This window comes from Magnusiomyces paraingens, assembly GCF_902498895.1.
Source record: "Magnusiomyces paraingens strain CBS 517.90 genome assembly, contig: contig2, whole genome shotgun sequence".
NCBI classification, from domain to species: Eukaryota; Fungi; Ascomycota; class Dipodascomycetes; order Dipodascales; family Dipodascaceae; genus Magnusiomyces; species Magnusiomyces paraingens.
Genome location: NW_022474068.1, coordinates 2,753,699 through 2,776,686, shown reverse-complemented (window position 1 = coordinate 2,776,686; position 22,988 = coordinate 2,753,699). Strand labels below are relative to the sequence as shown.

The 22,988-nt window shown below is 36.0% G+C and overlaps 6 protein-coding genes across 6 annotated transcripts; 4 read left to right on the top strand and 2 right to left on the bottom strand.

Moving 5' to 3' along the window:
• Positions 1 to 430: 430 nt before the first annotated feature.
• On the top strand, positions 431 to 2,821 carry SAPINGB_P002617 (uncharacterized protein; the record flags this gene model as incomplete). Its single annotated transcript, XM_031997335.1, has 2 exons — positions 431 to 478; positions 770 to 2,821. The coding sequence occupies 2 exons, from the start codon at positions 431 to 433 to the stop codon at positions 2,819 to 2,821; spliced, it is 2,100 nt and encodes a 699-aa protein (XP_031853226.1).
• A 371-nt stretch (positions 2,822 to 3,192) lies between these two features.
• SAPINGB_P002616 (uncharacterized protein) lies at positions 3,193 to 4,907 on the bottom strand (the record flags this gene model as incomplete). Its single annotated transcript, XM_031997334.1, has 2 exons — positions 3,193 to 4,815; positions 4,905 to 4,907. 2 exons carry the CDS (start codon positions 4,905 to 4,907, stop codon positions 3,193 to 3,195), a joined length of 1,626 nt encoding a protein of 541 aa, XP_031853225.1.
• Positions 4,908 to 5,454: 547 nt separating this feature from the next.
• On the top strand, positions 5,455 to 6,552 carry SAPINGB_P002615 (uncharacterized protein; the record flags this gene model as incomplete). Its single annotated transcript, XM_031997333.1, has 3 exons — positions 5,455 to 6,122; positions 6,172 to 6,441; positions 6,507 to 6,552. The coding sequence occupies 3 exons, from the start codon at positions 5,455 to 5,457 to the stop codon at positions 6,550 to 6,552; spliced, it is 984 nt and encodes a 327-aa protein (XP_031853224.1).
• Positions 6,553 to 6,950: 398 nt separating this feature from the next.
• On the bottom strand, positions 6,951 to 7,913 carry SAPINGB_P002614 (uncharacterized protein; the record flags this gene model as incomplete). The annotated part of the gene is made up of 1 exon (XM_031997332.1): positions 6,951 to 7,913. The coding sequence occupies one exon, from the start codon at positions 7,911 to 7,913 to the stop codon at positions 6,951 to 6,953; it is 963 nt and encodes a 320-aa protein (XP_031853223.1).
• A 1,095-nt stretch (positions 7,914 to 9,008) lies between these two features.
• Positions 9,009 to 14,520, top strand: SAPINGB_P002613 (uncharacterized protein; the record flags this gene model as incomplete). The annotated part of the gene is made up of 2 exons (XM_031997331.1): positions 9,009 to 12,419; positions 12,496 to 14,520. 2 exons carry the CDS (start codon positions 9,009 to 9,011, stop codon positions 14,518 to 14,520), a joined length of 5,436 nt encoding a protein of 1,811 aa, XP_031853222.1.
• A 5,752-nt stretch (positions 14,521 to 20,272) lies between these two features.
• On the top strand, positions 20,273 to 22,501 carry SAPINGB_P002612 (uncharacterized protein; the record flags this gene model as incomplete). The annotated part of the gene is made up of 1 exon (XM_031997330.1): positions 20,273 to 22,501. One exon carries the CDS (start codon positions 20,273 to 20,275, stop codon positions 22,499 to 22,501), a length of 2,229 nt encoding a protein of 742 aa, XP_031853221.1.
• Positions 22,502 to 22,988: the final 487 nt, after the last annotated feature.

Sequence of the window (22,988 nt, the reverse complement as noted above, 5' to 3'; positions counted from 1 at the left end):
CTCCGCTCCAAAAAAAAAAAAAAAAAAAAAAAAAAAACCTCCTTCTCTTAAACTTTTTTTTTCTTTCTTCTTTTTTTTTTTCTTCTTTTTAACCCTAAAAATATAAAACGCTTTTTTTTTTTTAAAAAAAAAAAACAAAAAATCTTCTTTTTCTTTCTTTCTTAATCACTTTTGGAATTCTTAAATATCCATTTTTAATAATCCATTTAATTAATAACCGATAATATCTTAAAATATTTTAAAATCTCATAAAAATCTCATCTACAATATTAACTCTTCATACACAAAAACACTATTTTCTTTTTTTCTCTTTTCAATAATAATAAACTACTACAACAACAACAAAAAAAAAATAACTATACAGTTGTGTTTATTTCAATACTTAGATTTAGATTTCTCTGTTCATAATCATCATCATAATCATCATCAGATGGCTACTACCTTAAACAACCGTCACGCCTTTCAGGTCATCATCCTTGTAAGTTTATTTAAAAATATATTAAAATATACAAGTTCTCCACATCTTCACATCTTCACATCTTCAGTCGTTTATTTCTCCCATTTCTCAGGAACCCCGTGATGGTACCATCTTTCAAATACCCCTCCTCTCCAAAAAAAAAAAAAAAAAATAATAATAATAATAATAATAAATGGACTTGTTGCTATTTTATTCCAGTTCTATTAGACTAACAATCTCATTTCATTTCATTTCACTTCTCTCTCTTTTTTTTTTTTTTTTTTTTTTTTTTTTATTTCCATCTTCAATTAGGGTTCTCATGGTGGTCCCATTGATTCAAAAACATCTTGTTATCTCGTCCATTCAACCAGCGCCTCTTGGTCCAAAAACTCTTTACTGGCCATTGATGCAGGCGCTTTAGCCTCTGGGATTTTAGACATTCTCACAAACCAACTTCTTATAAACCAACCCTTTCTCGATCCAAACTTACGTGCCCTCTACACTAATCTTTTTGCGTCCCGACTCCCGCTAACCCCACAAATATACGCGCGCAATGGGCTGGCCCCAGAGGAACGCCAAACTCCTATCTTCCCACCTGAAACAATGCCATTCTCTAAACCCATTGAAAATACTTGGTACATTATAAACACCCTTATTTCAACCATATGTGTCACGCACCCACATCTCGATCACATTGCAGGGCTCGTCATCAACTCGGGCAACTTCTCCTTCGAGTCTCCGAAAACCGTGGCTGGTTTGCCCTCTACAATTGATGCTTTGGCTTCTCATATTTTTAACGGTATCATATGGCCGAACCTTACTACAGAAGGTGTCGACCCCGTGGGTCTATTTTCCATGAAGCGCCTCAATCCAGAAAGATCCTTTTTTTATACACAAGCTCATTCTTCTCGTCATGAAACTTCTGGACCCTTTTCCCCATCTTACTCTCTAGCTACAAAAAGAACAATTAGTGGCCATGATATTAGCAGACACGATTCACATGCTAATAGTTCTGCAACTTCTGCATCTACTCCTACTACTACAGGGTGTGGTGGTGGTGGTGGTGGTGGTGGAGGCGGACGCGGAGGAGGGGGCGGCAGTAGTAATAACAGTGGCAGCAGTATTAGCAGCAGCACTACAACCACCATTGGTAGTAGTACCACTAACAGCGTCACGGATGTCGGAGAAGGTGGGTACTGCAGTTCCAATGTAGTAATAACAAAACGCTCCACAGCACCATCATCCCACGACAAGCCTGAAGAGCACAAGAAAAATGAAGGGAAGGTTCAGTCGTCATCAGTAAACTCTCCAACAACAACAACGACCCCTCAGATTCCAGTTCTTTCAAATACAACACTGGCAGAAAATCTGGCGGTATTACCGTTCCCAATTTCCCACGGAACTATTTGTCAGTCGGGCTTTGCTCGCCGCAAGTCATCCATCTCAGGACTCCTGACCTTCAACAAACCATCAGGAAGACAAACAAGTCCCTCGACATCTTCATCACAATCATCAAATACAGCTACAGCTACTGTTTCATCGGTATTGGCTGCTGGTAGCATTGTGCCACGAAGGTCTTCTAATGGTTTGACCAATGCTTCAACCAAACCAATCTCAAGTCTCATTGCACCCAAAGGCCCTCTTGCGTCGTCAACAACAACAGCAACAACAACAACATCATCATCATCATCTTCTTTTTCCAGTTCACCTGGCTCTCCCCTCTCTGCAACTGCTCCTATTTGTCCGCCAATGTCTACAAATGCAACTGCAACAACTTTAGCTTCTTGTTCTACTTCTTCTTCGTCATCTTCGCCGTTCCACCATTCTACCACGAAAACAACATACATCTCCACTGCTTACTTTATTCAAGACACGGTTTCCAAGTCACACATATTGATTTGGGGTGACGTCGAGCCTGACTCTGTATCGCAAACTCCGCGCAATATTTATGTATGGAAGCATGCTGCGCTTTTATTTTCTCAGAATGCGCTGGCCGGTGTGTTTATCGAATGTTCATATCCGTTTTCCCACGAAGAATTATTTGGTCACTTTTCAACTCGTCACTTAATTGCTGAACTTGTCACACTTTCTAAGTTTGTTCAAGACCCAAATTTGAAATCTTTAAAGGGTCTTACCATTGTTATTATACATGTCAAGGATGATGATCCACTCGAAGCTGTTCCACCACCATTAAATCATAATTCAGCCAGACATTCAAATGAAACTTTCGGCTACCCCAATCCTAATTTAGAATCCTCGAGCACTCCTTCCCTCATTTATCAAGAGCTCATTGCATACTCCAGAGAAGCTGGCTTGGAATGCACTTTTAAGATTGCAACTCCAGGTCTTTGCTTATATCTGTGAAAAAAAAAAAGATAAAAAACCCCCACCATCGTCAAATGCTTTTTATTTATTTATTTATTTTTTTTTTTAGATCCGGAGAAAATGATTAATTCCACTTTGTTAGATTATACAATATGAAGTGATCATTATTTTAGTTATTTATTTATACAACCAATTTCTCCCATTTTATTAATTGCTTTTCTGATGTTAAATTATATTTATTAGTTACTGTATTATTTGTTTTTTTTTTTTTTTTAATATAAACAATCCAATTTTTTTTTTTTTTTCACTCCTGTTATTATATATATATTTTTTTTATTATTATTTATATAAAAAAAAAGCACAAATCCATTTGCCCCTTTAAATTACTATTTTTTTCATGTATTTTTTTTTTAAACAATTGTGACATTAGAAGACTCAATAACAATGTCCTTTTTGAATAAAACAGAAGCATTTTCGTCTTCGAGCTCAGCAACGTCCACAAGATTGACTTTACCAAATGTGGTGACAGGATTCTTATAAGAAAAGCTAACAATCATGGGGAAGAAATCGTCCTCTGAAGTGGCCTCAGCAACCCACTCCAAGCTTCCAGAAGCATTGTCCTCGCCAGGAACCATTTCAGGAATTATCCACTCAATCTCGTCATCATACTGATTCCATGTCTGGTCTTCGCTCGCAACCGACGCGTTCCCAGACATTAACGGAATTTGAATCTTGATATCCTTAAGCGACTCCTCCGTAGTGCTGCTCAGCTCATACTCAACAATGCAAGTAATGTTGCCATCCTGGTTGGGAGTGAACCAGCAGTGGAATTCAATGGGAATAGCTGAAGCCCGCTCAACCTCGGACTTGAGAACTGATTGCCAGCGTAACACACTGAGCTGCTGATTATTACCAGGGAATGGTCTCTTGGGGTCCTTAACCTTGATGGTCTTGCTTTGCAAAAAGGCTGCCTTGTCAACATTGGGATGGGTGCGGTATTGTCCTGGAGGACCATCGGCTTCAACAAGAAGCTGGATAGATGTCAGAGAAGGACTGCCAATTTGTAGTTGCAAGGAGCCCTTAATTTCGGCACTTTGGATATCACCCATGCGGGAAATCTGGGCAGTCAGCTCTTCCTTAATAAGAACGTATATACCTTCATTTGCAGGCTCTGAGCTCTTTGCCGCCGCTGGCTTCTTTTGTGATTGTTGTCGTATCGAGCTAATTTCCTCAGCGTTAGAAATCAAGCTGGCAGACTCATCAGCTATAGAACCACGTAACGCGTGGAGAGCATCAGTCTTCTTCTTGCCCAGCTGCAGACCTTTGCCCCGAGGAGGAGCAGCGCGGGGCTTGGGCTGAGAAAAGCTGTCGTCGACAGTAAGATCAGTGGCAGAGTTGTTGCCATTGCTGCTGTATGAATTGTTTTTGAAAGAAGTGTTGTTGGCGGCGTTGTTGCTGCCAAAAGCGGAAGAAAGCGAAGATGGTGCAAAGGAAGTCAAATTGCGAGGAGCTCCCTTGTTTTCATTTCGAGACATTTCCAGCATCTTTGCCCGAAGCTTACGTTCCTCAGCAGCTTCAATTTCCTTGTTTCTTTCAATGATCTCATGGATCTTCTCTTCATGACTCTCCATCTCAAGGAAGGTGGTAACTTGGGACAGGGTAAGGTTCTCGCGGTAACCAAGAGACAAAACCTCATCAAAGGCAGAAAGAATCTCAAAGCAGTTGGCCAAAACGTCGCGCTCATCAACTGACCGAACAATAGAAGTGACGATGGATGAAAGCAAGCGTAAGGTGTCAATGTCCTGGAGAATGTTTGACTGGAGGTTTGTGATAAGGACAATATAAAGCTCCTCAATGGGCTGGTAAACATATCTCACATTGTCATCTTCAACCGTGGTGTGTTGAGTGCCTGTGTTAATGAGTTTGGGAAATGTTGCAAGAAGAGCGGCAACACGGTCTTTAGGAAGATCTCTGAATTGACGAGAAAGGATTGTTTTACCACCACGGGTGCATATAGAAGCAGCAAGAACAACCTATACATAAGATCATCAATGAAAAGTCAATGTTAGATTCTGAAAATGTCTTTATAGTTTACTTCAAAAAAAAAAAAATTAAAGCGTACCATTATAAGATAATTTCAAACAAAAAAAAACGAAACTGATAAGGTCTGTTGAAAGTCTCTGAAGACCGGTTATTTAAACAATATAAACAAGAATAAAGGGGGGTGGAATGGGATGCTGCAATAACAACTCTATCCAAATACTGTAGTGGTGATAGCAAAGGGTGTTTTTTTTTTTGTACAGCTCACTGCTATTTCCATGGGAAATGCCAGGTTTAGGGTTCTGTGTTTGAAAAATCACACGTATCCAAAATACCTATATATAGCTGACTCAGCCAATAGGTAAGCCTTCTACTAGCACATTAAAATAAAATAAATTGTGTTGCTTTCTTGGAATTGAACGCTTGTTCTTGACAAAACCTGTGTCCAGTGTAAATTTTTGACAGATTACCCGGCTTTATTTTGAATGTTGAATATTCCAAGTGATTCCACCAGCCATTTCTTGCCCCCCCTTTTAATCTAGTCCCTGGTCCTCTTTCCAGTATACATTGCCATCACTCGAATCAACAACGTGCTAATCGTCCAATTCATCTCTTTTTTTTTCTAATATACCATGTCTGATACTCTCGAGCCTACTCTCCAAAACATTATTGATCAAAAGTCTTTGCGATGGATCTTTGTCGGTGGCAAAGGTGGTGTCGGTAAGACCACCAACTCTTGTTCTCTTGCTGTCCAGCTTGCCCAGCATCGCGAAAGTGTTTTGTTGATTTCCACGGATCCCGCCCATAATCTTAGTGATGCTTTCGACCAAAAGTTTGGCAAGGACCCCCGTGCCGTTGAAGGCATTCCCAATCTTTTCTGCATGGAAATCGATCCTAATGGAGCAATGCAAGAACTGATTGAACAAAATGCTGGCAACGCTTCAACAGGAAACCCCATCAACGGTCTGATGCAAGACATTGCTTATTCTATCCCCGGTGTTGACGAGGCCATGTCGTTTGCCGAAGTCATGAAGCAAGTCAAGTCTACTTCTTTCTCTACCATTGTTTTTGATACCGCTCCTACCGGCCACACCCTCCGTTTCCTTTCATTCCCCTCTGTTCTTGAAAAGGCTCTGGGGAAGATTTCTGAGATTTCCGGCATGTATGGTCCCATGCTTAACACATTGATGGGCTCTGCTGGTGCAAACACAAACATTAATGATCTTATGGCCAAGCTGAATGAAACCCGTGAAACCATTGCTGAGGTTAACTCGCAGTTTAAGAACCCTGATCTTACTACGTAAGTTTTTTTTTTCTCATTTAAAAGGTTGCTTGTCTAACAAACTTAGTTTTGTTTGCGTCTGTATCGCTGAGTTTTTGTCTCTTTACGAGACTGAAAGAATGATTCAGGAGCTTACTAGTTACGAAATCGACACTCATTGCATTGTCGTTAACCAGCTGCTGTACCCCAAGAAGGATTCTAATTGCGAACAGTGCAACGCTAGACACAAAATACAGCAAAAGTACCTGGAACAGATATTAGAGCTTTATGAAGACTTCCATATCGTTAAGCTGCCCCAGCTTACAAGTGAAGTTAGAGGTGCTGCTGCCTTGAAAGAGTAAGTTTTCTTTTTTTATTTGATTTTTTCCCTTTATCTTTACTTGTTACTAACAAAATCCTTAGATTTTCCAAGATGCTCATTACTCCTTACGTTCCTAAGGATCAATAAGTGTCAAATCTGTTAAATAATGTTGGATAGCAAAAAGGCTATTCAAAAAAAAGTTGATTATAGTTTTTTTTTTTAGTAATGAAGTTTTTATTTGTATATTTTTTTAAAACCAACTTCTAATCTCTTTATCGTAAACAATAGTTTCACTTCAATTACGCAAGTGACACATTATTTTAAAAAGGTAAAAAAAAAAAAAATTAAAAGTTTTGAATAAAATATCCTTTATTTTATTTTATTGCTTAATGAAATACCCACGATTCTGAAAAAAAAAAAAAAAATTATAAAAGCAAAAATAGTGACGCCTGAAAAAAAATAAGAAGCCTGAAACTTCTTTTAACACAAAAAATCTTAAAAAAGTTAATTAATTCCACCAGTGGCTTTAAAAAACAATGAGCCAATTAAGGACGAGAAAGAGGAGCGTCGATAACGTAAATGTGGCCATTATGGACAGAGTACTCGCCCACAATCTTTGCAGAATAAGTCTTTCCTCGGGTATCAACAACGTGTACGTAAAGTTGATCTGGGCTGTTGTTGGCAGAAGGAGAAATAATTACTGTAGAACCACCACAGATATCGACAGGTCCAAAGGTACTAGTGTAAGCAGAGTCCAGGCTGGTAATGAGATGGTGGTTAACAAACGTCTTAATGTTCTTATTCATAATACTTTCAAGCTTCTTCTCGGACTTCTCAGACATGGAATTCTTGTGGTGCTTTGAGATTTTGCGGGGAAACTCCCATGGCTTCTTTTCCAACGTCATAAGAGCCTCGTTTGTGGGGGCAAAAATAGTGGTGAACTTTTCTGAGTTGGAAAAACGGGTATCATAAATCTTGTTGTTTCTCAAGTACTTTGCAAAAAAGGAAATCTCTGGAATGGTGTTGATGCCAGTTTGAAGAAGAGTTGGTCCTGATTGGGGAAGCTCGCCCATATAAAAGTTCTCCTGGTCTTGGTTCTTGAAAACAGACTGGTCCTTGTGCGAAGGATTGGCGATAACCTCAGTCTTGAATTTGGGAGAAGTAGATTCATCGATAACTTCAGTTAAGGCAGAGAAGACAGAATCAAGCTTCTCCTTGCCGTCAATCCAAATAACCTCAACTTCTTCATAAACACGAGAGGCTGCATCATTTGCGACAGACGAGATTTTGTTTGCTAACGAAACAACACCGGACCAGAACCCACATTTGGAAAAGGACTTTGAATGGTGGTAGTCACGTTTGGCGTGAAGTTTATCGCTCAAATGAATGTCGAGAATGGCATCTTTGCTTTCGAAATTAAAAGAGCCAGGAGCCACAAGTCGTTCTCTGGCCTCAACAGATACCAAAAGAACTGCGGAAACAAGTAAAATGTTTGTAGAGATTTTCATATTTTAAGGGAAATGTGTTTTGGTATATATAAAAAAAATGGTGTCGGAACTGGAATGAGCGGTTTATATATATATATACATATATTTATATAGTGCGAGGTTTTTTTTTTTTTATTAATAGACCACCGGACTCAGATTAAGATTAGTGTTTTTGATGGAGGAGCTTTTCAACAGCTCATGTGACTCTGCTTCTCCATAAACACCCCCAGTGCTAGATAAACTGCGTTCTCAGATATACGCACATACCTACCTAACTTGCGGGTCCCTCACCTCTTTTTTTTTTATTGCTTTTGGGTGAAAATTTGAAATTCGATATATACGCGTGGACAAATCAGCTATTGAAGATTCTCAAGAGAGAACCGCGTGGAATAGCTTTGCTAAAGTTTTTAAAGTGATTTTTACCCCCCATATTCTTTTAAAAGACTCGAATATCTGTTTGTGTTCATTATATAAAAAAATTATTCAAATCTGGGGTTTCTGTTTATACGAGACTCTAGTCATTAAAAAAAAACAAAAAACAAAATAAACTTGGTTTGTTACATTACTACCCTAAGTTTTCCCCTCTTTCTTAGAAACCGTACGGTAAAAAAAAAACCGTTAGTCCATTTATCTCTAAGACCATCTTTTAGAATTCAGTTTTTACCTTTCATTTCCTTTCATTTCTTTTCATGGCATTTCGAGTGTCTATTGGAAACATCTTGGCCTTTTTTATTTATCCATGTGAGTACCAGAAACCGACTATTGTGAGCTAAAGACTAATAAAAAAAATTTAGACTGTTGATCGAGTATACAGGTTTCAATGGTGATTTACAATATATATTCCACTTTTTCATCAACCTGTTTTTAGTACCTAAAAACTTTACTGGGATTTTTGGAAATATATAAATAATACTTTTGATTTGTTTTCTGTTAGCAATTTTTTTCTTCTTGGAAATGATAATACCGTGAACCTTTTTGACAATTACGAAACAATATCAACTATTATCATCATCATCTCTTGGAAATACTACATTTAAAATTTTTTAAAAATCACGAAAAAAAAAAAAATCACGAAAAAATAAAAAAAAAAAAAAATTCTTTTCAACCGATATCAAAATGAATAACAATGACAGAACCTCCAAAAACCTGTCGCCCTTTTCGGTTGCTGATATGATGATGCCTCCGGATTTCCCATCCAACCAACAGAACCAGTTCTATTCGGATCAATCCAAAAAGTCCGACGGAATTCCGCCTCCTCAACAGGTCGGCCAGAACAATAAAATGACTGCTAATAGGGCATTGTACTCAAATCCAATGATGGACAATAGCATGGTCTCTGCTTTACAAAACTTTGTTCAGCTTACTGAAACTACAAACAACGTGGACATTAACACTTCCTTTTCCGACCAGTCCCGAACAGACTCTTTCAGCAAACTTAACGAAGCAACTGACGGGCTATTGGTCTCCCCTTCTACGTTTGATTTTTTTTCCAACTCTTCTTTAAATTTCACAAATGAGTCGTCTACATTACCACAATCTCGGCAAACTCAGCCGCAATGTGCAATTAATGATAGAAATACCAACAAGAACCAATACATGGACAAGAACACTAGCAAGTCCAACAATGTGGTCAATAGTACAGACTCTAGAGATATCCAAAATCCTTCTATATCCGATTCGATGTTCTTAATGGGGCGCTCAAATAGCCTGGTGTCGGCATCCCAGCCAGCCCAGCAACTTCTCCAGCAAAATAATACGTTTCAGAAGAACCAAAGTATAAACAATTTTGATTCCGGCATAGTAGATAGAAACTCGAGAAGGTCTGTTGAAAGAAATGTTGATAAAAATAATCTTTGGAACCTGTATGAGACTTCTGTTGTTGATAATGGTGGCAAAGGCAATAAATCCAGTAATACGAGCAACAATAACAATAATAATAGCAGCAAGAGTAACAACAACAGTAACAACAACAAACACAACTGCGAAGGGAATGAAAATATGAATGAAAGTAATGGGTCTGGTAATATCTTTTCTTTAGACAAATCGTCTCCATTTTTCTCTCTTTCTGGAGAATCTCCCCAGCAATCTACACTACTGCAATCAACACTTGAGCGGCCACAAACAACTCAAATCCAGTTTTATTCCCAGCTCCAAGGCCAGGACCGTAATCAGAATCAAAATCAAAATCAGAATCAGAATCAGAATCAGAATCAGAATCAGAATCAAAATCAAAATCAAAATCAAAATCAAAATCAAAATCAAAATCAAAATCAAAATCAAAATCAAAATCAAAATCAAAATCAAAATCAAAATCAAAATCAAAATCAAAATCAAAATCAAAATCAAAATCAAAATCAAAATCAAAATCAAAATCAGAATCAGAATCAAAACCAGAATCAGTATACAAACTCGAAGATACATTCTGGACATAGGACAAGTACCCATGGGCTACCTTCTATGTCTTCTGGTAGCACGCATCCCAGTCCAAACTCTTTGAATTCGCCACTTCCCCAAGGCTCTACCTTCAATATATCTTTGGGCCAGCAAAAACAGCAACATCATACACAACCACAACGAGACAAATCCAGGCTCTCGACTACCCAGAATCAATCCTACGATGGGTATTCTCGTACCCTTGGGCATTCCAACAGAAACACATACTCACCAGATAATCACACTGTGGTCAACTCAAAACCCAATGGACTAGGAGATTACCCGTCTCAACAAACGGTCAATCAAATCCAGCAACCACAGCCTCTTCACCACAGCCAGCAGCTCCAGCAGCAACAAATACAGCAGCAGAGCCATCAATATATCCATCATCCTAACTCGCACCAAATAAGTGCGCCATCATCTTCGCATCATGTTGTGTCGCCTCAGCCTTTGGTTTCACCTTCAATTTCCGATGCTGGTCACGGTTCATATTTCTCTCCACCTATTCCTCCACATGAAGCTGAGCTGATGATTATCCGACAAAAGTATAAGGCCAAATCGTCTATTCCACCAGATTTGAGTTCTGCAAACTATGGTGAGCAGTGTGTGTATGCTGCGATTTCATCTCGGTTATCACCATTTAGCCTTCATCCAGAAGAGTATAATCTTCTTCGGCCGTATCTCATGGTCGTGCATGTTACCACATATCTCAACATTCGAAATGGCATTTTGCGACTTTGGTTATCGAACCCCAAAGTTAATGTAACACGTTCAGAAGCAGCAGGGTGTGCCAAAGATGATAGGTTTTTCAATCTTGCAGAGGTTGCTTACGATTGGCTTGTTCGGCATGGGCGTATAAATTTTGGTTGCTTTGAGTATCCCAGCTTGGATTTTTACAATCCAATTCCAGAAGAGTGTCGCAAGCCGCGACAGACTGTTGTTATTCTTGGTGCGGGTATTGCTGGGTTAAGTTGTGCTCGCCAGCTTGATAACCTTTTCCAGCGTAAAGCAAGACATTTTTCTGAGTACCAAGATCCGCCTCGAATTATAGTTTTGGAAGGCCGACGACGGATTGGGGGTAGGATTTACTCTGCACACCTTAAGAGCGACCATTTACACGCTGTTGACATGGGGGCACAGTTTATCCCTGGGTTTGGTAATGGCAATCCGCTTGCAGTGGTTTGTCGGCGGCAGTTGGGGCTTCCAGTGACGCGGATAAACCCAATGTCTGAGATTTATGATTCGATTTCTAAAAAGGCTGTTGATCCCGCAATACAGGAAAGAGCGCAGAAGCTTTTCAAGCATTTGCTGGAGCGTGTGGCTCAATTTCACAATACATACTCTCCACCTGCAACTGCAGAGGGAGATGAGGTTTTGATTCGCGTGTCCAAGGACCCACCACGTGAGGATTACCCAGCAACTTTAACTCTAGCCAAGGCGGAAGATTCTGGACGGCTCGGGAACGATAATAATCACCGAGAGGAGCAAGAGTTTAAGCATCATGATGAGTATCGCGAGAGCCTTGGGCGGATTGAGGCCCAGTTTCTACGGGACATTGGGTTTAATTTGAAGCCGGAGGTTTCAGAGGACACATCGATTCAGCTGATACCAGAGCCTCAAGGCGACATGTACCCGAGTTTAGGTATTAGCATGGATGCATTGTTGAGGCAGTTGCAAGAAATTTCCAACATTACCCCTGAGGAGCTTCGTTTATTGAATTGGCATTATGCTAATTTGGAGTATGTCCATTCTACATGCCTGGACAATTTAAGTTTGAACAACTGGAAGCACGAAGGAACAAAGTTTACAGGACAACATTCGATTATTAAGAACGGGTACATGAACCTTGTTCGTGGGCTTTACCAGTATCCAGAAAAACTTGAAGTGCGCTTTAAATCTAATGTGAAAATTTTGGAATACAATAATAGCCATGTGGAGTTATTTTTGGAAAATGGGGAGCGTGTCAAGGCTGATAAAGTTGTTGTTACGGCTCCTTTGGGAGTTTTAAAGGACCGCACTATTCAATTTATTCCAGATTTACCTCAATGGAAGCAAGATAGTATTGAGCGGCTTGGATTTGGAGTTGTCAACAAGGTGAGTTTATTTTTATTATTTTTATTTATTATTTATTATTTATTTTATTTTTTCATTTACTAACTCTAGTTTTTAGGTTTGTTTGATTTACAAGCGCCCTTTTTGGGACGAGAATAAGCACATTATTGCTATTTCTCAAAGCCATAGTGGAATAGATGTTTTGGAGCAAGAGAACTACAAAAACAACCGGGGAATGTTCTACATGTTTTGGAACGTTTCCAAAGCAGTTGGGAAACCCTGTTTAATTGGAGTTCTTACTGGTGAGGCGGCTGTTCAAATGGCCAACGAGACTGACGATTCCATTGTTGAGGCAGCTACAGCTTCAATTGAGTCAGTTTATCCAGAGGTCCGGGACACCACGCTTGTTGAGTCTATTGTAACACGATGGCAAGTTGATCCCTTTTCACGAGGATCCTACTCATATGTTGGATTGGAAGCAACGCCTGCGGATTATGACTTACTTGCGCGACCGATTGGTGAGTCTCTATTTTTTGCTGGTGAGGCTACGTCTCGGTCGTACCCTGCGACGGTACATGGGGCGTACATTTCCGGGCTACGTGCAGCCAACGAAGTATTGACTAGCATGATTGGGGAGGTTAAGATTCCACATCCACTGTGTCCGACCAAAGACTACCAAGTAAACAAGCGGATGCAACAAAATTCTGGCGCCAGTACCAATGGGCTAACGAGCCATGTGACACCGGCAACATCGATGGTGTCCACTCCAACGACATCTGGTGTTGTTGATTCGACGGGGTATGTGAAGCCGCAAATAAATGTAACTAGCGGGATTGGGACTTCGTCTGCGGCCTTGGCTGGGGCTTCGAGTTCACTTCATCAGTTTAAGACAAGTGAGTTTAGTGATGTTGGAATAGTGCAGAAGCAGCAGCAGCAGCAGCAATTACATCAAGCAAGAGGTTCTCGGCAGGTTACTACGTCTCCGCCCAGCAATAGTAATAACAGTAACAACAGTAACGCCATTTCGAATAACAATAGCTTGGTTTCGGTGACCGGTGAAAATGTTGGGTATCTTGGGCGGACAGCCTACATTTCTTCTACATCAACTTCTAATTCTTCTGCGGTGGGATTGTCTGCACCTCAAGCGGCTACAGGCTCTGCAGGTGGAATAGTGCTTGGTAGTTCAAGTGCCAGTACAGCGGTAGCCATAGTACCTACAATAGCTACAGTACCTTCAGTACCTACAGTACCTGAAGAGAATGCAGTTGAAGCTCGGCTGCGTCACCTTCGAGAAGAACGGGTGGATGCCGATAATGACCGGATGCGGATAGATATGATCAAAGAGATTGGGGAGCGGCCAATTAAGCCTGAGCGGTCTGGTGCGAATCCATTTTTGATTTTCCAAAAGGATTTTTGGGACAAGTGTAGGAAGCAGTGTGACGTGGAAAAACAAAAGAAGATGGATGACCCGCATGTGAGGGCTGCACGGAATGAAGTGCGGGCGGCATTGGGGAAAATGTGGCGGGAGCTCCCTGAAGAAGAGAAAAAGCCATATTTGGAGAAGACCAAGTTTATAAAGGAAAGCAATAACAAAAAGTCTGAAGAGTATAGGGAGAAGGCGAGGCGATATAAGACAGAGGTGGAGGAGTTTAGGAAACGATGGAAGGAGGAGAATCCTAGTAAGCCAAGTGAGGAAGAATTGAAGTTGCAGCGAATGATTCAGGAAGAAAAGCTGCAGGAGAAGAAGCAGGGGAAACATTCTGGGAATGGGGGGGTAATTGGTAGTGGTGGTGGTGGTAGTGGATCTGGGACAGTAATGTACCGAAGTAATTCGAGTACTCTTCGGGAGTCTGTTTATGAAAATATGGGCCATGGGTCGAAGGTAGAAGAAAAGAAAGATGGTGGTAAAGCTAATGGAGGTGGTAATAGTGGTAATAGTGGTGGCAGCGGAGGAGGAACCCGAGAAGGCTTTCAACAAGGAGGGTTTCGGTTGTCATCGTTATCGTCGTCGTCTCCGACGTCGTCGTCATCATCATCATCGTCGTCAAGCGGGGGGGTTGTAGCAGGCGAAAGTGGAAACGTTAAGAGAGAGTTGGGGGTAGGGGAATCATTGTCACCATACAAGAAGACCCGGTATAGTTAGTCTGAAAGGAATGAGCTAGTAGGGCTAAATTATTTGCATGAATTGAAAAGATGAAGAATTAATTTTTTTTTTTTTTGTTTATTTGTTTGTATGTGTAAATTAAATATATATTTTTTTTTTGAATAATTATAATAATTATAATAATAATAACATTCATTAACGGTTAAAAAATGTTTTTTTATTTTTCATTTTGTATTTTATTTTTCCTAAAAGGGGAAAAGAATGTGATGGAATGGGTAATAATGGATGAATTTTTAAAAGGAATGGGCCAAAAAAAAACCAAAAAAAAGATGAGGAATAATATCATATTTAGTAAATAAGTAAACAATTGGACTTTGAATATTATTTCAATTTAGAGAAAAAACTTAAAAAAAAGATACAACAAAATACAACAAAAAATCAAAAAAAGAATAGAAAAAAGATACAGAAAAAAAACAGTATATTTTTATTTTATTTTTAATAAATAAAATTAAAATACCTGTTTTTTTTTTGATAAATATTCAGCTACTTTGAAGTACATAATTTTTTGTATTTGAAAAAAAAGTTGAGGGGGTTACTTTTGACATGAAAAAAAAATGCCCGCAACTATATACATAAAAAATAAATAAAAATAAATAAGGATAGAAAATATATCATTATTAATTAAACTTTATATGAAGATCAAAAAAAAAAAAAAAAAAAAGTAAAAAAAATAAAATAAAATAAAATAAAATAAAAAGTGACCAATTGATAACTTACAAGTGAGGCGGAAAAAAGTCAAGTTACCGAAAAACGGAAAAATGTATACAAAGGGCGGAAAGTTCAGAAGAGAAAGAGATAGAAGAAGAAGAAGAAAAAAAAAAAAAAAAAAAAGGATTTTTATCAAAAAGCCTTGAATCTCTTTTTGCATTTTTTGAAAATATGATTTTTTTTTTTTTTTGATATTTATTTATTTAAGGTTTTTTCTACGTAAACTGTGAGTATGTGTGTGTTTTTTTTTTTATTATTTGTAGGCGGTCACGATTGTTGAAAAAAAAAAAAAAAAAAAAACCATGATATAATTGAGAAGATGAAGATTATGAAGAGGGAGATTATAAAAAAAAAAAAAAGACAATAAAGAAATTTTTGTCAGGTTAGATTTTCATTTTATATTTATTTTATTATTATTTTATTATAGAAAAAAAAAAAAAAAAAAGTGGCAGCAGAAGATCCAAAAGTTAGTAGAATTACATGAATATTCTGCAAGATTGGTGGAGTGGTTTTTTTTTTTTATTTTTTGATTAATTGAAAGATTAAAGTTAACCGAACAAGGGAAATAAATTTAAATTTACATATAAATATATTTAAATATATATATATATATTAATATATTAATTATGTTTTTTTTATTTATTAATTTCTTTATTTTTAAACAAAAATTTGGATCCAACTGAGTAAGTACTGTATTATTATTGCGATATTTAAATGACATTTTTTTTTTATTCTTTGAAAAGTCTATGAATGTAATAATAATAATAATAATAATAAAAATATTAATAAATACTCTTGGCTTCTGATTAGTGGAATAAAGACAAAAAAAAAAAAGATATTACATGCAATTTTTTTTTATGTGCAGAGAGAGCAATCAGGTTAATTCAGGGCAATGAAAATAGAATGGAGAAATGTATTTTTTTTAAAGAAAGAAAAGAAAGAAAAAAAAGCAAATACTGTAAGATTTCTATATCAATCAATCAATCATTGATCAATCTATTGTGTTTAAACAAATTTAATAATAATAATAAAAAAAAAAAAAAAGGGTCATAAGAACGGGGTCTGGGGAATTTAGATATTTTTTTTTAAAGGCCTATCTTAATTCCTAATTGCCGAATAAAAAGAAGACATAAATTTTTTTTTTAAAAAAAAGTTCAAGCAGTGTGTGTAGATAAAATGATGACATTAAAATGATATGAAATAAAAAAAAAAAAAGAAAAAAAACTATTTGGGAAGATTTTTTTTTTTAAAAATATTGTCAAATAGTTTAAACTTTTGTTGCAAAAAGTCGTGACCAAAAAGTATTTTTTTTTCAATATATATATATATATATATATATATATATTTAGAAAAGGTTATTTTTTATTCATTTATTTTACGAGAAAGATACATCTATTTATATATATATATATATATATTTCTAGTCTTGTTATTACAAATGATGATTTTTGAAGTTGACGGTTATTCATAAGTATATTTGATATATATATATATTTAGAAAGATAATGGTAGGGGTCTTTGGAGGAGGTTTTTATTTTTATTTTTTTATTATATAAAATAAATATTATAAATTATAAAAAAAATTATTTGTGTATAAATAAATATAAATTTAAATATAAATTTAAATATAAATTTAAATATAAATATAAATTTAAAAAAAAAATAAAAATAAAAATAAAAATAAAAATAATTATTATTTTTTTTCTCCTTTCCCGGTTAATTTTGGATAAAATGGTTGTGGTGTGGAGGAAGGGGGATTTCGGTTATAAAATAAATAATAATAATAATAAACAGGTGGTTAATTCTTTAAACCGTGCGATGATTTTGTCCCATCTAAAAGGGGTTTTTCACTCTCTCTCTCTCTCTTTTGCCTATCACCTCCTTTTTTTTTATTTTTTTTTTTACAATATTTTTTATATTAGAGAGATAGAAAGAAGAAAAAAAAATATATATATATATAGATAAAAGAGAAATTAAAGGGAAGGTTGTAAAGTCTAGATTAATATTGAATAAATTTATTATTTAAGGTTATGATAATAGTTGTATTTAAGTCTTGGTAAAGAGTTTGAAAGTTATGGAATGTAAACAAGAAAGTCAAGTTAAGAACTTTTTGAATTTTATATACAAGATATATACAAAAAATATATATATATACAAACTTGAAATAAAGTTTTTGAGATTGGAATGTGAAGAAAAATAAATAAAATAAATAAATAATTGAATTGAATAATAAAATTGAATAAAATTGAATAAAACTGAATAAATTTGAATAAATTTGTATTAAATAAATTGAATAAAATTTAGGTTAAACATAAAGTGCAGAAAGACAATTTACGAGTGAGAGAGTTCCCGCTTAAAGATTATCCAATAACTTTATTAGTCTCAATCATGATGGTGATGATTCTGAAGATTATTATGAAAATTATTATGAAAATTATTACGATTATGAAAATGAAGATGAAAAAGATTCTTTTTTAACAAACAAACAAAAAAAATAAATAAATCAAAGAAATCTTAAGCGTCAACAATAAAAAAAAAAAAATAAAAAAAAACAAATTCTATGTATAAATATTTCGCTCACTCACTCACTTACTCACTTACTCACTCAAATTAATGCATTTTCCGAATAAAGAAGACAAAAGAGTGGACTAGTGCAAGAGTACAGAGGGCTTTGTATATACATATATATATATAAATATAACTTTTTGAAATAAAAATAAAAAAAATAAAAATAAATAAAAAAGTCAGGCATAGTAGTTGTACCCAATTGCTTTTTTTTTTATTTTATTTTTTTATTTATTTATTTAAAAAAAGAAAAAGAAATTGAAGACTTTTTCTATTGTTTTCCATTTCCCCAATTTTATTTATTTATTTATTTATAAATTACAAAATTACGTATACGCGATGGAAATGTGAAAATGCAATTCAGCTTGAATGAATTTTTCTTTTTTTTTTATTTGTTAGTTAGTTTGTTTGTTTGTTTGTTTTCAACCATTGATGGATATCCAAGGCACGTGCTATAGACAATATCGAGTGGTTCGGAGTGGAAGGTTCCGCATTGTAGGTAAAAAATGGATATATATATATATAGACATTTATATTTATATATTGATAGGTAAATGAATATTTATATAAATGTATATATATATATATATATATAAAAGTAGAACCAAGGGAAAAAAAAAGCCTTTGAGAGAACCAATTTGTAGGTTTTTTTTTTTTTTTTTCTTTCTGTGGATAATAAGTCTGTAAATAGAAACGGATAGGTTAAAAAGGTTTGGTTAAAGTGGACTTATTTTTGATGAAATTATTTTATTTTATTTTATTTTATTTTATTATATATATTTTTGGATTCGATATAGTGCAATTGAAATTGGAATTGAAATTGAAAGTGAAAGTGAAAGTGAAAGTGATAAAGTATTCATTTTAGACCTTCTGTTTTTTATTATTATTATCCCCCACATGAAAAAAAAAAACGATGCTTAAAGACCGTCGGATCAGTGAATGATCCAATAGATTAGATGATGGTTTATATATATATATCAAAAAGTAGTATATAATAGTAATCAAATGATACTGATAAATCTAAAATAATTAAATGTTACTTTTATATAAATAATATATAATTAAAAAAAAAAAAAAAACCATGTAGCATAGATATTAACATTATTATTATTATTATTATTAATATTATTATTATTATTTTTATATAAATATATATATATATATATATATATATCTGGAGTTGATAATAATGATAATGATGTGGTGATGATGATTTTTGTTCAGATAAAGACTATTTTTAGTTGATTGCTATTTTGAAAGGACATAAATATACACCGTAATATAATAATAATAATAATAATACTATTAAACAAATCAGCTCAGACCATTGTGGCTCGCAGAAGAATCAAATAGAAGTTCTCCATTGAATTGCGAATTCTAAACAAAAAAAAAATAAAAATAAAATACAAACAAACAAAAAAAAAAGAGGACTTTTTATTATTCTGACGTCACTATACCAACAACAACAACAACAACAACAACTACTATTACTATTATTACAACTTCGATAAAAAAAAAAGATTTCCCAATCAATTATTATCAAAAGAAAAATTTGTATTTTTTATTTTTTATTTTTCTTGTTATCTCTTTTATTTATAATTATAAGGATAAATTTTTTTTTTTTTTTTGTAATTTTCCTTATATTATTTATTTTAAAAAAAAAAATAAAAAAAGTCTTAGGTATAGATTTATATATATATATATATTTATTACAAAATAAGAAGAAGAAGAAGAAGAATTAAAAAAAAAAAAATTACCCGATTTTAATTAAACAATTTGTGAATGGCTAATAACTATCGCATTCTTAGGAATTTACTTATACACATGGCGGAAAAAAAAAAAAAAATAAAATAAAAATGAAAAAAAGAAATTCTAAAAAAAAAATCAAACGGTGGCGGCACTAAGCGAGAGGGCCTACAAACTCAGCTGCCAAGGTACATTCATTCATTCATTTATTTATTTATTTATTTATTTATTTATTTAGGCGCTCCAAAAATAAATAAATAAATAAATAAATAGAAAAAGAAATGAGTTATCTCCTACAAAAAAAAAAACCTCCCTATAAATCTTATTTATCAGCCACAAGTGCCTTTTTTTTTTTTTTTTTTTTTTTTCAAATAATTAAGGCATTTAAGGTTGGTACTAATTTAACCGGTAACCACCCTATAGTTTGGCACTATGAAATAAGCTTATTATTATTCTACTACTACTACTACTACCACTTCATATCGACTCATTCCATATCATCATCATCATTATTATTATTATTATCATCGTCATTAATATTCTTCCTTTTCTTTTTTTTCTTTTTCCAAATATATATAAATACCAATCCCTTCCCTCAATTAATCACTCTCTTTTTTTTTTTTTTTTTTTCTTTCTTTCTTTCTTTCTCTCTTTAACCCATTTCTTGTCACTCGTTTACCCTTAAACTACCCTCTAAATCATTCGCTTAACTATGGTTAACTTTTTCAAAAATATCGCCTCTGTAGGCGCCGTCGCTCTTATGGTTGCCGGTCAGGTCGCTGCCCAAGACTCTGCTTCCATCACAGGTGTTACTCTCACCAGCTCTTACTCCAACTCCACAATCGCCTCTACTGCTCCAGCAACTACTTCCAGCTCGAGCCCATCAGAAGTCACATACCCTACCACATCCGGCGATTTCATCGACGCACTCATTGCTGCCGTTCTCAGCGCTCTTTTGACTCCCGACGATTACTCTCCTCTCTCTGCTCTTCTTAACGCTATTGCCTCTCTGTTCCTTGACGCCATTGGCACTGCTCTCGACGAAGTCTTCAACCTCCTCTTTGGTGTTTCTGCCTCCCGTGTTATTTTCAAGCGTGATGTCTCTGCCGCAGACTACATTGCTGTCGTTTCTAACTTTAACTCTGTTTTGGCTGCTTGGATCGATACTGACTCTTACGATACTTTCCTTGCCGATATTTCTGAAATTAAGAAGTACGCTGACCCTGAAGCTGCTGTTGTTGCTTCTAAGGAGAAAGTCGAGGGTACTTTTGATGCCGCTGAGGCCATTGCTGACGAGGTTTCTGCCGAGTCTTCTGAGGCTGCTGTCGTCACTGCCCACGCTAAGGCCCTCCTCTCTACTCTTATTAAGGATATTCTGACTGCTCTCTTTGGTTCTTCCGAGTCTGCTTCTTCTGCCATCACTGCCACTGCTACCGTCACCGCTACCGTCTCTACCACTAAGACCTATGTCATTGGTGCTACCAAGACTGTCACTTCTACCGTCTGCCACGTCTGCGAGGAGAAGGTTACTACCACCTTGACTACCATCACCACTACCACCACTGGCGGTAAGACTGTCACCATCACCGAGCCTTGCGAGACCACCACTACTGTTGACAAGGTTGTTACCTCTTACGAGGGTGGCAAGACTTTGACTGTTACTGAGCCCTGCGAGAAGTGCACTGCTGCTCCTACCACCATCACCTCTACCAAGTACACCACTTACACCACCACTGCTGAGGGCGGTAAGACCATCACTGTCACTGAGCCTTGCGAGACTACTGTCATTACCACCACTGGTCCTGCTACTGTTGCTCCTATCACCTCTACTTCTACCAAGTACACCACCTACACTACTACCTCTGCTGGCGAGACCATTACTGTCACTGAGCCTTGCGAGACTACTGTCATTACCTCTACTCCTGGCGCTCCTGTTACTTCCACTGTCACCAAGTACACCACTTATGCTACTACTTCTGGTGGTGTTGTTGTCACTGTTACTGAGCCCTGTGAGACCACCGTTGTTACCTCTACTCCTGCTGTTCCTACCACTTTGGCTCCTGTTACTTCCACTGTCACCAAGTACACCACTTATGCCACTACCTCTGGCGGTGAGACTGTGACTGTCACTGAGCCTTGCGAGACCACTGTTGTCACTTCGACTCCTGTCGTTGTCCCCAGCACTTTGGCTCCCGTTACTTCCACTGTCACTAAGTACACCACTTATGCCACCACCTCTGCTGGCACTACTGTGACTGTTACTGAGCCTTGTGAGACCACTGTTGTCACTTCAACTCCTGTTGTTGTTGTCCCTACCACTGAGGCTCCCACTACTGCTGCTCCTACCACCATTACCAAGCTTACCACTTACACCTCTGTCTCTTCTGGCACTGTTGTTACCGTGACTGAGCCTTGTGAGACTACTGTCATCACTCCTGTTCCTTCTTCTGCTCCTATTACCGTTTACACTACTTACCCCTCTACTCTTCCTGAGGGCCGCACCATTACCATCACTCAGCCTTGCGAGACCACCACTACTTCTGCTCCTGTTGTTGCTCCATCCACTACTGCTGAGGAGAAGACTGTTTCCACCATTTACACCACCATCCCCACTACCATTAGCGGTGTTATTTCTACTGTCACTGCTCCCAAGGAGGTTGTTGTTTCCAAGTCTACTACCATCACTGCTCCTGTTGTGATTACTTCATCTTCTATTGTTCAGACCATTTCTGTTCCTGTTGTTGTTGAGACTGTTGAGACTAAGCCTTATGTCTCTGCTTCTTCTACCATTCCTGTGGTTGCCACTACTCCCACCACTTTGGCTCCTGTTGCCACTGTTCCTGCTGGTTCCAGCGGCATTGAGCAAGTCAATGGTGCTTCTTCATTTGGTGTTTCCTTTGGCGCTGCCCTTATGGCTGTTGCCGGTGCTCTTTTGATGTAAGAAGAGGGAATTTCCACCTTTGTGTTTTTATCATTAATATTTTCTTAATTATTTTTATATAAAATTGAGTCGAGTTTGTACTCAAGACCCCGTAATTTATAAAAATGGTATAATTTTTTTTTTATTTTTTATTTTTGTGGTTTTTTTTTTTTTATTTTTTCATTTTTTTATTTTCATTTTTAAAAAAAAAAATGTGCAGTGCTTGTTATAAATTTTCAAAATAATATAGTGTATAATAATATAATAATTTATTTTTATTAAATTCTTTTTTATAAAATAATAATTGACTTTTATTAATTTTAAAGAAAGGAGAAGTTATTTTTTTTTTTGTTTAAAAAAAAAAAAAAAAAAAAAGGAGTCTTTTTTAGAAAAAAAAAAAATTATTATTTAAAATAGAAAATAAAAAATAAAAAAATAAAAAAAAAATGTGTCAATTAACTATCAATTGATTGATTGATTGATTGATTGATTGATTGATTAAATAATT